The 13,070-nt window shown below is 33.1% G+C and overlaps 2 protein-coding genes across 3 annotated transcripts; both read right to left on the bottom strand.

Annotated features, from left to right (window-relative positions):
* Positions 1 to 2,248: 2,248 nt before the first annotated feature.
* LOC108453651 (inositol-phosphate phosphatase-like) lies at positions 2,249 to 5,572 on the bottom strand. The gene is made up of 12 exons (XM_017751885.2): positions 4,976 to 5,572; positions 4,784 to 4,839; positions 4,609 to 4,659; positions 4,186 to 4,266; positions 3,953 to 4,056; positions 3,791 to 3,875; positions 3,501 to 3,555; positions 3,361 to 3,404; positions 3,069 to 3,137; positions 2,873 to 2,973; positions 2,737 to 2,793; positions 2,249 to 2,612 (listed from the first exon to the last, which is right to left on the bottom strand). Exons 1-12 carry the CDS (start codon positions 4,986 to 4,988, stop codon positions 2,522 to 2,524), a joined length of 807 nt encoding a protein of 268 aa, XP_017607374.1. The 5' UTR covers positions 4,989 to 5,572; the 3' UTR covers positions 2,249 to 2,521.
* Positions 5,573 to 5,947: 375 nt separating this feature from the next.
* Positions 5,948 to 10,027, bottom strand: LOC108453650 (putative MO25-like protein At5g47540). Of its 2 annotated transcripts, none has more exons than XM_017751884.2 (11): positions 9,542 to 10,025; positions 9,071 to 9,232; positions 8,876 to 8,994; positions 8,720 to 8,794; positions 8,407 to 8,500; positions 8,071 to 8,130; positions 7,679 to 7,747; positions 6,937 to 7,035; positions 6,470 to 6,514; positions 6,261 to 6,363; positions 5,948 to 6,177 (listed from the first exon to the last, which is right to left on the bottom strand). In XM_017751884.2, the coding sequence occupies exons 1-11, from the start codon at positions 9,659 to 9,661 to the stop codon at positions 6,119 to 6,121; spliced, it is 1,005 nt and encodes a 334-aa protein (XP_017607373.1). In that variant the 5' UTR covers positions 9,662 to 10,025; the 3' UTR covers positions 5,948 to 6,118. The 2 variants fall into 2 exon arrangements, 1 of the variants encoding a protein (XP_017607373.1); XR_001866609.2 differs by lacking the exon at positions 5,948 to 6,177 and adding an exon at positions 7,429 to 7,510 and having other exon boundaries at positions 6,269 to 6,363; positions 9,542 to 10,027.
* Positions 10,028 to 13,070: the final 3,043 nt, after the last annotated feature.

The following is a 13,070-nucleotide window of genomic DNA, read 5'->3' as shown; positions in this document are numbered from 1 at the left end:
GTCCCAAATAAAGTAACACGTGCTCCTTTCCTGTGGGCCCAAAACTTTCTTAAAAGCATAAACATTAGTTTAAGTCTAGTTTTAGTCCCTATTGCTCTTGAAATTTTATATAGCAAAGGGATTAAACCATAATTAAAGCAAAATAAAAGGAAAGGTAGCTGGGTGGTGAGATCTGGTCAGCTCAGGTGTGACGGTGGTCACAGCCGTGAGGCATGAGCCATGCCCACGTGTTTTGAATCAAACTCCAATGCCCATTTTTTCTCAACGCTGGCCGCCTGCCAATTTATTAGTTGAACCCAAATATGCCAAAATGGGCCTTGGTAAAAAACCATTTTAATTGCTAACTCATGCGGCGGCAGCCGGCAGGTACAGCTCTGAGTTTTCCCTTTCTTTCTTTTTTTTTTTTTTACTCCTAAGAAAATTATGTCAAATGCCTTTTTTAAGCATTAATCAACTTATCATCCATTAACAACAAATTTTGACTTATTCATCTAATAAATTCAACCTTATCCAAATTTTGCTTTACTTAAAAGTCATAAACAGACCTTCAAATTTCACTCAAGACTGAACACTACTCTTGAACTTTTCATTTTCCTATTGTAAATACAATGTAAATTTATTTAATTATGTTTAAGTCCTTGAAATTGTAATATATATCATATAAATCAAGCCTATTTTCTCTATAGAAACAAAAAGTTTAGGATGAGGTGCATATATTGATATTAGAGCTGCCAAAGCTTGAAAAAAGCGCACTTTATATGTTATATAATAGACTCATTTCATTTGTTTAAAACATATATCATATCTTAATGCATACTCTTTCAATATCATATATTATATATTGGTAGATATTGTACTAGCTAGTACTATTTATATTTATATTATGTGCAATTTTGTGCAGCCAATTATACGACATGCTGAGTTGTTTACCACCCTAACCACTCTTATTAGCATATTTTATGTATAATATATATATGTATTGTACGTAGGATTGTTAGGGAAAGAATTTAATTTTGAATCTCGAATTTTAAAAGGATTAAACTGTAAAATAAATATAGAGGATACTTAATTTCAAAAATAAATATATTGAGAAATTAATTAATCAGCCGTTTACAAGCTTATGGAGAGTATAATAGCAATAGTAGTAGTAGTAGTAATAAAGAAGCAAAGTTGATGATATTGGTTGAACTAAAACTTATGTGAAGGTGTGATGCCTGATTACGCGTATTTGACTAAAAAAGTTGAATGGAGCAGTTCTTCTAGGGAAAGCAAGATGAGCGCAGCTTCAGCATCTCTTTGGAGCATCCATATCATCAGCAATGGAGACTTGAATGCGGGGCTACAATATTTTAACATCAAATATCAGTCGAAAAATACAATATTTTAAAAGATGGACAATAACTAATGCAACCAGCAAGTCATTACGAAATACATAACGAGAGGTTATGAGTCAAAGTCAATTAGCTATTTTGGGTTTAGGGTTAAAAGGGATTAGGATAAGAGTATATAATCATTAATCATAGAGAGTTAAAAAGGAAGAGACTGTCAAAATAAACTAACAGATAAAATCTGCAGGCTAGTAGATGATTGAGCCCACGGATAATTTTATCTGAAAAACAAACTTCAAATAGATATAGTCGGTTTTGGAAACTAAACCCACCTGCTATTGCTTAATGGTAGGTATATCATTGCAAAACAGCTTGTTTATTGATTGGTGTGGGAGGAAACTTCTTTAGAAAAAAGGGGGGTGGGGGGGATGGGTGGTAAGCAAATTGCATGGCAGGACAGGACGACTAATAAATTACATATTAATTGATATATCCTGACTTCTCACTGATTCTGATGGATTTTGCCTTTGAATTTGAAAATAGCAATTGTCCAACTCAACCCCGACAAGGACAAAATTATGAGAATAAATAAGGGGATGGTACTAATAATAAATTATATGAAGGGTAGTAGACCAAGACCTTTGAGAAAGGGCCACATCTAAACTATGGACATCCATCCAGACTTTGATTTGCTAATGGCCCAATGTGCGGTGAAAAAAACATTTTCACACTCTCGTCTATTATCATTTAATAAGATAAATGCCAGCTAATAAAAAATAATAATTTCGTTTTAATATATATTTATTTGGGTATTCTTCTGAAATCTTAATCCTTATTGAACTGGCAGTGAGGGACCAACAATTCTGGAGGATGCCCACCAGGCCACCTGGTCTACATCAAGCTGAAGGTGGTCTAAAGGGTTTTTCATTAAATTGGGCTGGTAGCTTCCCCAAAATGTTTTTATTTTTCTTCATTGTATCTGCCAACCTTGTGAGATTTAATATCAACTGGATTCTACAAAATAATCTGTCTGCCACCGGTCAGGGAGGACCATGCCTATTCCAAGAATCATTAATGTTTTCTAAACCCACATTTATCCCTGAAAGGAATCTTTGACCAATTACAACAATAACAAAAATAAGCTAAGATATATCATATCAAGTAGAGGCAATTTCAGGACTCTGAGGAGATTATCAATGCTGCAAAGCCTCAAGGAAGGCATCTTTCAAGAACGGATTCGAAGCGGCGACCTGTGGAACTGTGATGTCGAAATCTTTGCCAAACCTGATGGACACAACAACACAACCATCATTAGATGAAACAAAGCTTTAAAGGCTTCAACTTATAGTGCAGCCATTAGATTCAGAAGAAAATTGAAAGTGCATCGTCAACCATGTTAGCTACTTACGGATCATACACGAGGCAACCAGCTTCTTTAACGATTAAAACACCAGCTGCGACATCCCTGATCATAGAGGCACACTGTGTCAATCGTGTAGTGAATATTGTAACTCCGTAAAATATCGAAATGATCAAAAGCATACCATGGACCACCGTATCCAAGTTCATAAAACAGGTCAAGCCTTCCGCATGCAATTCCACAAAGATTCAATGCACATGAACCGCTCATCCGGACTGATCTCACCTGTTAATCAGAGGAAGTGATTATGGATTTCAACACATGGTAACAAAAAAAATAAAAAATAAAAAAAAAAGAATCTGGGCACAGCTTTGGTATACCTTGAAAAGTAAGTTATGGATTCTATTTGTAGTAGCATCCACAGTTGGTGTGTCTCGTTTTGTTCCAGCCTGCTCAATTGAACAAAATTGGATCAAACTTTTACATGCTTGCCAAGAAGGACAACTTTATTGTGTCAGTTAGCCTAACACTATTCAATAACAATCTCCTAGTAATAATGAGATAATACTGTAAAATGGGATTGGAATTTTGAGGCAGAAATTTCATGTTCAGTTTCAACCAACAAATAAAAAGGACTAAGCTCGGAATTTCGACACAGAAGAATGTTCACACCTCTGTTGCAAGGAGAGACTTCACAAGTTCTGTTTGAGATGACACTGCAAATTTTCAGGAAACAAGGCCTCAGCTTTTAGACATTCACTTGAAAATTGAAATGAAATTTGAGACCCATACATCAAGATCACCGGATTCACCTCTAATAGGAGATCCATTGAGAAAAGCACCTTTCCCAAGTATACCGGTAAAGAGCTGCATATCATGAAGCCAGAAATGTTTATTTAGCACTTAACAGAAGATACAAGACTTTGCTTGGCACGAAGGAAGGTAAATTTGTTCATAAAATGGTTAAGATTCATAACCACATTCCTACTTTGTAGCTTAACCATTAGATTAACAAATTTTCCATCCTCACTTCTTTCCATCCTTCGTTCCAAACAGAGCCTTATTCCAGCAAACTTCAATGACGTGAAGAGAAAAATCTAACCTCATCCATTATTGGATTGTAAACAACACCAACTGTAGGAACCTTTCCAAGGGTAAGACTAATGGAGACACAGACAAAGGGAAACCTGCAGGGTTGCAACAATAGAAACATGAAAATGACTTTATAAATGAAACAAGACACGATTCAAGGAAAAGCTGTTACCCGTGGACAAAATTAGTTGTTCCATCAAGAGGATCAACTATCCAGGTAGGCTCATCGGTAAGCTCTGATGTACCGTAAGCCGCGGTAGTTTCTTCCCCGATAAACTACAACAAATATCAACTATGGAAAATCAGAAAAGATGATTACTGAGAAAAACCAGATTATCTCTTAAGCTCAAATTTACTTTTAATCTTGATAGATAAATGGTAAGAGAATTGTGAAAAAGTGCAAACCTTGTGAGAAGGGTAATGCTGCTTAAGATGGTTAAACACAAGATCCTCACATGCCTTATCGGTCTCAGTGACCAAATCGACCTGAATTTAGGTAAAAAGAGAACTTTTAAGTAGTCATTTCCAATTCTAAATAGGAAAGTAGCGGTGTCTACTTTTGGCAAGACCTAAAAGATTTGATTAGTTAACAGAGGAACCAATTTGAAATGTACTTAAAAACAACCTATAGGAAGATTAGTTTAATAAAACTCTGGTACCAACCAATGAATGGTTGAGCCTCAGTAATCCTTTAGCATTAATCATTATAATGCATTTTTCATCGAACATGGATTTCATGGCAACTAACCAGAAATAGGGGAACATAAAATGAAAATGAAAATAAAAATATGGTTTAATCAAAGATTTGAGATGGAAATATATAACGACCTGGCCTTTATGCTCCACATGCTTGGTCTGATAAAACCCTTTACGGATTATCTACAAAATCATTAAAGACCAAGAAAAAGGTAAGAAATTTAGATTGAACAGATCAATGAAGTAAAATAGCAATACAAGAAAATAAGAAAGTAAAAAAGAAAAAGAAATGGAATTTTGAATGAACCTCGCCGGCTTTCTTTGCTGCGTCGACTGCAGTGGCCAAGAACTCTTCAACAGAAACTGCAATTCAAATAATTTTCCCAAAAAAAGGAAAAACAAGTAACTAAAACAAGAAACCAAAATCCGACAGAAAAAGTGAACCAGGGAAACCAAAGGAAATCAAAAGCATAATAATGCTTAATAATGGGGGTCCTACCATTGTCAGCCATGCTTAATCGTTTGGCACGAGAACGTGTTAGGAAAATTGATGGATGATTTTATTGAGAGCTTTTCATGTAGCAAGCGACAAGCAAAAAGAGACCATGAGTTTTAAGTTTATATAACACAAAAATTTTACTGGAGAAACAAAATGGCCTTGGATTCTCTTCTCTAAAATTTTATCTCCTTCCGCTTTAGGACTTTAAGTTTATTATACCATCCATGTTTTAAATCACACACAGCAATTTGCATTTTGCAGGTGAGATTCAACAATGATGTTCGGTGGTGAGGTTTTTTTTTTTTTTTTCCATTATTATATATGATTTTAGGACAAACTAATTCACATATTAATTATGGCATATATTAATTCAGTACCAGTTAGGGATATTATTACTCAGGAAAATGGATCCTATTATAATTGTTTGTTAGGACTAAAAAGATTAATTCAGATTAGATATGATAGATAGTGCTCTTATGTTAGACGGGATGGGTGGTTAAGAAAAAGCAGACGAGGGATTCTTCTCACTTTGCTTTGAAGAATATACCTAAAATGTGCATTTAGTGTTAACACCAGCGAAAGCAAGTGGAGAGGCAACTTCGAATAATGGAGGTTATTCTAGTCCAGACCAGTCATGTCCTTGTCATAAGAATATCCATGGAATATGCCAATGTGCTGCCAAAAGCTCCTCGCTTGAATTCGATGATGATTCCAAAAGTTTCACATCTCGTGATCACATGACTTTGTGAATGTACGAGGCCCAAATTCATTTAAATATTAATCTGCTCCACCCACCTCTAGAAATGGTCCTCCCTGCGAAGCTTCCCACAACCTCTTTCTTCTCACTGCCTGCCTTATTCTCCCAACCCAAGAAACCAGCCCAGCCCATTCGTCTTTTTGCATCCGCAAACAAAACGCTTATGCAGTTATCCATGCAAACCAGTGCTAATTACAGATAATGATAAACTAAGATTAACAATAAGAACCTCTTTTACATATATATAATATATAATATAATATTGCACATGCGTCCTACTAAAAATCACTATGTGAATCACAGTCAACTTGTTTTAATAGCATTAAAACCAAAAATAGAAAGACTACAGTACATTAGAGATCACTATGCCCTGGCCAGTCTTAAAGCTAAAGGGCAGCTATTCCTTTCACAATTTGAGCCTTATCCGCCTCAAACTGTTCATCAGCTGCAAGTCATCCAATAAGAAACGATAAATAAAGTGGCAACCATAAAACTTTCAAGCAAAAAGGTTTTGTTACCATTTTGTACCTTTATCAGTCTTGAAATCAGCAAACAAACGTAAAAGCTTGCTTTTATTTGCAACCAGTATGCTAACGATATCTGGAGGCTTATTTTGATTCGCAGCAAACAACTGTAGAAACATACCCACACATATAAATAACCAAGGGAAATAGTGAGCCATTTAATATTTCAAACTACTATCTAAGATCAAGTGGAAAAGAAATTTAACACCACACCTTGAAAACATGGAAAGCTTCTAATTGGATGCTCTTGCTTGATTCCTGCGGAAAAGGAATTCACTGTTTAGTGTTTGAATTTTGTTCGATTTAATAACATCAAACTTAAAGACTAGTTTATTATTATTATTATTATTCCATATAATAACATCAGACTTAAAGACATTACAACTGCGTTTTAATACTTGAAGTCTTGAACAAGGAAAATCTCAGTGGTTGCAGCTACTGTGCTGATAATAGCAATAAGCCAGTATAACACTTAAATTTTACAACCAAAAACTAAATAAAGAACAATATTGGCAAACTTACGCCTATCATTGTGACAATAGTCAATGACAACTTAACCTTCATGTCAAATGTGTACAACAGCCAAGTTGAATATACTATATTGTTAGAATAAAATAAACCAAGAAAATAACATCTGGATAATCAAACATGAAATCAAGAAATCCGGGTAAGTATCATACCCTTAGAAGATTCATAAGAATCCTTAAATTATCCCTTGAGCTCACGTATCTAGCCATGACAGCTGAATTTGAGCGGTCCAACAAAATATCCCCCAACAACTGTAACATAAGACGAGAACAGAGTAAACAATAAGCAAGATATAAAGGTCTCCTAAGCAACAAATTATAAAACAGGAATTAACACTGCCACATCAGATTTCGAAATCTTTAGAGATACACTGGCCATCATACTACTATGATTTTGACAATGTAACGAAGGAACTTCAATTGAATTGAGTTGTGATCAAATCTTAAGCAGCACTTCTAGTAATCCTTCTCTTAACAAACTATTGATGTTTCAGATTCTAGAAGGATAACACATTTTTTGTACTCCTCATACTTCTCAAAAACTCCTTTTTTTTCTTTTGCTAAGTCAGAATATCATTAATAAATCAACCTAAGAACATATGGTTTAAAACAGTACAAAATAGATAAAACGAACTGAACATAAACCTTGGCATCCTACAGAATACAGAAACATCCTAACACCATGCAATGAAATCTTGAGCTCTGTAGACCCCATTCGCCAGTTTATCTGTCAGGTCATTGGCATCTCTTGAGACCTTAGACCATCTATATAACCTCTTTAATCATCTCAAGGAAACAATCAATTTCAGAGAATAAAGCATGTTTAAAAGCACATTTGTTTTGATTAAAAAAAAAACCACTAGAACGCTCACTGTTTTTTTCTGAAGTGTCATACCTTAATAGCTTGTCTTCTCGTAATGTAGTTGGTAGATTCCAGCAACTTTGAGTTATATTCTGCAAAAAACTGAAACAAAAAACAAGGTGTTTATTGAACTGTAATCAATGAAAACTTTCAACATAAAAAGGGGCATGAAGAAGAAATTCAGGGACTATTGATATAGCTATCGTAGCGTCACTACAATTTTCAATAATGTGATAAAAATATCTAATCATATATGACAGAGCAAATTCAATTATTTGGAAAAAATTATGGGCTGACAGTATCGGAGAGAGAAAAAATGATACTGATAGTTTTGAGGAAAACTAATTATTCAAGTACCATGACAAGTATTCAACATAAAAACTTCAGAACTTATAGGATGACAAGAATGAAGGAGTAACACTCACCCATTCATAGTTCTTGGAAAGAAATTCAGCTACAGTGGATTTATGCCTTGTCAGAAGCTCCTGTAAGAAAATGAGATATTACATGAGAATAGCAGTAGCCACATAACTCAAAACCCTCAATGAAAGAAGCAGAGAATGACTCAACATAAAGCGACCTACATTTTAGGGGAACATGGTAAAATTGAAAAGCAAAACAAGTCCCTACTTTAAAAGTTACAGCAAACTAGTTGTTCTGAAACTAGATTCCAAGGACGAATGCAGATTGGAAGTGAAGCAGTCAGACTGACAAAAAAAAAAGGTGATCATCTTAACATAGTTTAATCAGCAGTACTCAACCTTAAAAGTTGCAGCAGCATCAGCAGCAATGTCAAAATTTGGAAGTTGTATATAGTCATAAAACTTCTTCATGTGCTCTGATTCTAAAACATACCTGTAGATCAAATGAAACATCACACATACAGACAATAATAAATCAAATGAAAAGTTTTGTTATAAAAAGGAAATAATCCACAGGTAAATAATAGGCCAGATTGCCTCTGAAGTGCAACACCAAAAGGAATGGCTTGGGTTGTCCAATTATATCAACTAAAAGGATGAGAACCAAATCCAAATTATGAAAAAATGAATTAACTTTGTTGGCTATGCTCACCTTGCAACAGTCTGATGCCGTATGCATTCTCTCAACATTGCACCATAATGTAAAGCCATGTCTGTGTTCTCATAACTGAATAACAACATCTAAGAATCAGATGATGGTGAAAATAGTAATCATAACTTCTGCAAACCAATGTTGAGTGCCACTTACCCTGCTATTAAAATATCCATTAGATCTAAGTTCGCCTCCAAGTAATCAGAAGCAATCAACCGTGAATGCACTTGCTGCCTTTGCAAATTTGCAACAACTTGAGTTGCATCTTTCCTCGCCTTTAAAGGAAGAGATACTTTGTCAATTTATCATAGAAGTAACAATTAGGATAAACTAACAGTTAATTGGTGTTACCTCTAAATTCAATTTAGGAAGACAAGTGATCAAAAGCCGCAGTGTGTTCTCTCTAAAGAACTCCTGAGTTAGTTGTGCACAAGCTTCAGAAACTGGCTCAGATTCACTATTTCCATAAAGAATAGACTTCAATTCCCTTATGTTTTTACATAATTCTGCCATCTGAATAAAAAATACGATCAAACGTAAGGATTAGACGCTGAAGCTATGCTACTTTCAGTTAATCAAACAACTGCTCAAGCTCTAAATATCCACACCAAACATCAACCACATAAAAGAAATTAATAAACATTTGATTCCGCAGTAACTAAAATCCCTAGCTCCCGTCAATTGAATTCTCATCGGGGCCAAAACTCGAAAATATTTAGATTCCAAATATAACCGGAGGGCGGGGGAACTCCAGATCAACAAAGAAAAAAAAATCGCAATAATTAATGTGCTGAAAAAATAAAGGTGTTCGATGAAGAGAACCTTCTCTTCGCGCTTGGATTCACGACTATCGGGGGAGCGATCAGCATAGATGAGGAGATCACGCGTTTGCCGGACGATGTCAACGGGAGTTCGCGGCTTTGATTTGAAGAGGCCTTTCATGTTGGTAGGCGATGACTTGTCGCAGACGTTGGCGGCAGTGGCGGTGTGAAGTAGCGCAACCGGTTGCGGAAGCCTCCGCGCAACGGCTCTGCTCGTCGCACCGCCTGGTTTCGATATACAAATTCCTATTCTTTCGGGAAATAAAATAAAATCCAGTCTCAGGTTCTCACTTCTCCGTTATTGTGTTGGACTGTTTTTTACAATGATGAGAGATGAATACGGGTAGGGTTTGGCTTTTGTTCCCAAGATATTCCGGTTTATTTTCATTACTTGCTATTTAGACATGAATCACTCACTCTAACAGTTGGTTGGTTACTAATTGCCGTTCTTTTTACTCATGGGTTGAGCTCAGCTGAGCTGAGTGTTTAGTTCTCTTCGATTGCGGACCCACATAGGATTATACAACATCACAGATTCAGTATAACCAATCTTATATCAACACGTACACAAAACCCAAGTTAAAATAATGGTGGGGTCTATTTGATTGTGGATTTTCTGACTGACAGGTTTATTCAGTTTCTATTAAAAAAATATCAAAGAAACAGTTGACCTCGTATTTTTCTAAGAAAATTAGTATTTTGATATTTTTACCACTATAAATCATTACGAGGTAAATGGATAATGCTACTAATTTTTAAGATAATACCAATAATTATATTATATTCAAAAACTTGTGAACTACACAGATTTGCTATATATTATATTATAGATCTTCGGATTACACTATATATTATTACTATATGTTGTAATCTCTCTAACATATACTTTTATTTATATTTCGATTTTATTTATAAATTTTTAAAAATAATCTACATTAGAATCATCCGTCTAGAATTTGTGGGAAATCAATTTAATTTGAAAACAATTATAGATGTTCGAATTTAACATATATAATCATTATAAATAGTGAATCTTTTTATTTCAATGAGGTTGAATACTTTGAATAACTGTTTTAATTCTTATGAGAGTTTAGATTTAGAAGAATTCATTAATTCGGATGATTATTAAAATCACTTTTAATTTTAAAATTGCATTTTAAAAAAGGGTAAACTACAAAAATAGTCATTTTGATTTGCCTCAGATTACATTTTAATCACTTATGTTTAAATATTACATTTTAGCCACTTATATTATCGTTTTGTTACAAAGTGGTCACTCTACCGTTAAGCTTCGTTACCTCCCTAATAATGGTCCTACGTGACAGTACAAATGGGTTTTAAGTGCCAATTTAGATGTCCTACGTGGCAATCTAAATTAAATTTATTTAATTAAAAATCTATTTTCATCCCAACAACTGGACATCCAAGTTGGCATTTAAAACACATTTGGATTGCCACACAAGACTGTCGTTAGGAAGGTAACGAAGTTTAATGATAGAGTGACCGCTTCGTAACAAAACGTTAGCGTAACTGGCTAAAACATAACATTTCAAACATAAATGACTAAAATATAATTTGAATAAAATAAAAGTAACTATTTTTATAGTAAACCCTTTTAAAAATAATATTGCCGTTGTCGGAGGTTGCACTGAGGTAAGTGTGCTCGGTTATTTTCCAATTTCTTCGTAGTCACAGTCACATGGAATGCAATGAACCAAAAAAAAAGGAAAAAAAATGCAAAACCTAGCTTATTTTCCACCTTCTTCGTATTCACATGCAAAGCAAAGAAGGAAAACCCCAGTTACCACCTTCACAATTCACATGCATTCATCCCCCATTCAGTACCCACTCATTCAATGCTTAAAAAGATGGTGAAATAATTAGTAAAACACAAACTATTGCTGGGTTCATCAAACGAAACTTGTATTATACCATTAGCACCGGCAAAGAAACTCCCTTCTCTCTTCAAATACATGAATTATTGAAGATGGCTTTTTTTTTTTCCTTTTATTCGAGTCAATTTCTTGAATAATAATAATACATTAGATTATTTCACACTTTTCGATTGAAGTGAAAGTAAAAAATTTATATAAAAGAAGTTATTCCTTGAAATATAGGCGGAGGTCTTATATATAATTTTATTTAATCTCAAGTTGAATCTTTGAACTCTTTATTATTTTAAATACTGCTGCATTATAATAATATAAATATATTCAAAACTTTATTTTAGTATAAATTTAATACTTATGCGTTTTACTTTAAAATTTTCGAGTAAATTACGTAATCAAAGTTTAAATATGTATATAGAAGCTACCTTACATGGAATTAATTGAAGCCGAAATTCAAACCCTTTGTGCTTAGCGCTAAATCAACCGACTCTCTATTGCGGACTACAACCATGATTTGAGTTATCCGTTTTAAAAATAGAGATTTGAATGAAAATATAAATTTAAAAATAAGTTTTATAAAAAAATGTTTGTTTTGTAAACGAGTGAGTTTTGGATTGGTTTTTTACCAAGTCTAATTCAAATTAATTTAAACTTTTTAATGTTATTGTTTTATTGCCATTTTATTATTATATTATTATTATTATTTTATTGTTATTATTTAGATATTTTATAACTCTTGTTTTATTGTTAATTAAGTATAAAATATTTTTTATTTATTAAAAATATTTATTTTAATATTTTAATGTACTTGATGTATTATATTTTTAAAATTTGTTTTTATTTAAAAAATCTATAAAGTAAATATGGGCAAGCTGAGTTGGGCTCGAGTTTAGTATTTTTAAACTGAGTTGGGTTTGGACAAAATTTTAGATATTTTTCGGGTTGAGCTGATCCTAGACCTAGAAAATTGACCTAAAATTTTACATCGGCTAGACCTGAATCTGAATCGACCATGATCAAATCTATTGCACATTAATCTAACAATAAATACATCTAGTAGGTCACTATATTTTATCGATTAAATTAAATTAATATTTTACTATTAAATAAATTAATTTAATTTTTACTATTAAAAAAAGAATCAATTACATTGTAGTTACATAATTATCAGCAATTTTTTGACATAATGATTTTTTGTCCTTTAACATTACAAAAAGTCATTTTAACCCTCCATTTAATTTTTCGTCTCTTTTATCCTTTAAACTTGCATTGGTGTATATTAACTTGTGATACCAACACGTTTAAGACTTAATATAAATATAGATTTATATAAAATGCAAAAGATAAAAACACCCTTATGATAATATATCTCTCAATTTATATATAAAAGATATTTTAGTAAATTTTCAAAAGAATTAATGTATGTTAACTCGTGATACCAACATAGTTTAGGATTTAATATTAGTATAAAATTTAAATAAAATGTAAAAGATAAAAATACCCTCATAATAATATATATTATTTTATGTATAAAAATATTTTAATAATTTTTAAATTAAATTAATGTCTATTATTTCATGATATTTACTCAGTAAAACTTAATATTAAGTATAAATATAGATACTGATAGACAGATAATAC

Source organism: Gossypium arboreum, chromosome 5 (assembly GCF_025698485.1).
Source record: "Gossypium arboreum isolate Shixiya-1 chromosome 5, ASM2569848v2, whole genome shotgun sequence".
NCBI classification, from domain to species: domain Eukaryota; kingdom Viridiplantae; phylum Streptophyta; class Magnoliopsida; order Malvales; family Malvaceae; genus Gossypium; species Gossypium arboreum.
Note: the sequence above shows the minus strand (reverse complement) of the source record. Positions and strands in the feature narration are given on the sequence as shown.

Coding starts and splice junctions, on each gene's coding strand:
- LOC108453650 (XM_017751884.2), bottom strand. CDS start 9,661: ATGAAAGGCCTCTTCAAATCAAAGCCGCGAACTCCCGTTGACATCGTC. Junction 8,131..8,406: donor ATGCTGCTGCAACTTTTAAG/GTTGAGTACTGC, acceptor ATTTTCTTACAG/GAGCTTCTGACAAGGCATAA. Junction 6,515..6,936: donor TTCTTATGAATCTTCTAAGG/GTATGATACTTA, acceptor CCTTTTCCGCAG/GAATCAAGCAAGAGCATCCA.
- LOC108453651 (XM_017751885.2), bottom strand. Junction 2,794..2,872: donor CTTGGATACGGTGGTCCATG/GTATGCTTTTGA, acceptor CTCTATGATCAG/GGATGTCGCAGCTGGTGTTT. Junction 2,613..2,736: donor GGTTGCCTCGTGTATGATCC/GTAAGTAGCTAA, acceptor TGTGTCCATCAG/GTTTGGCAAAGATTTCGACA.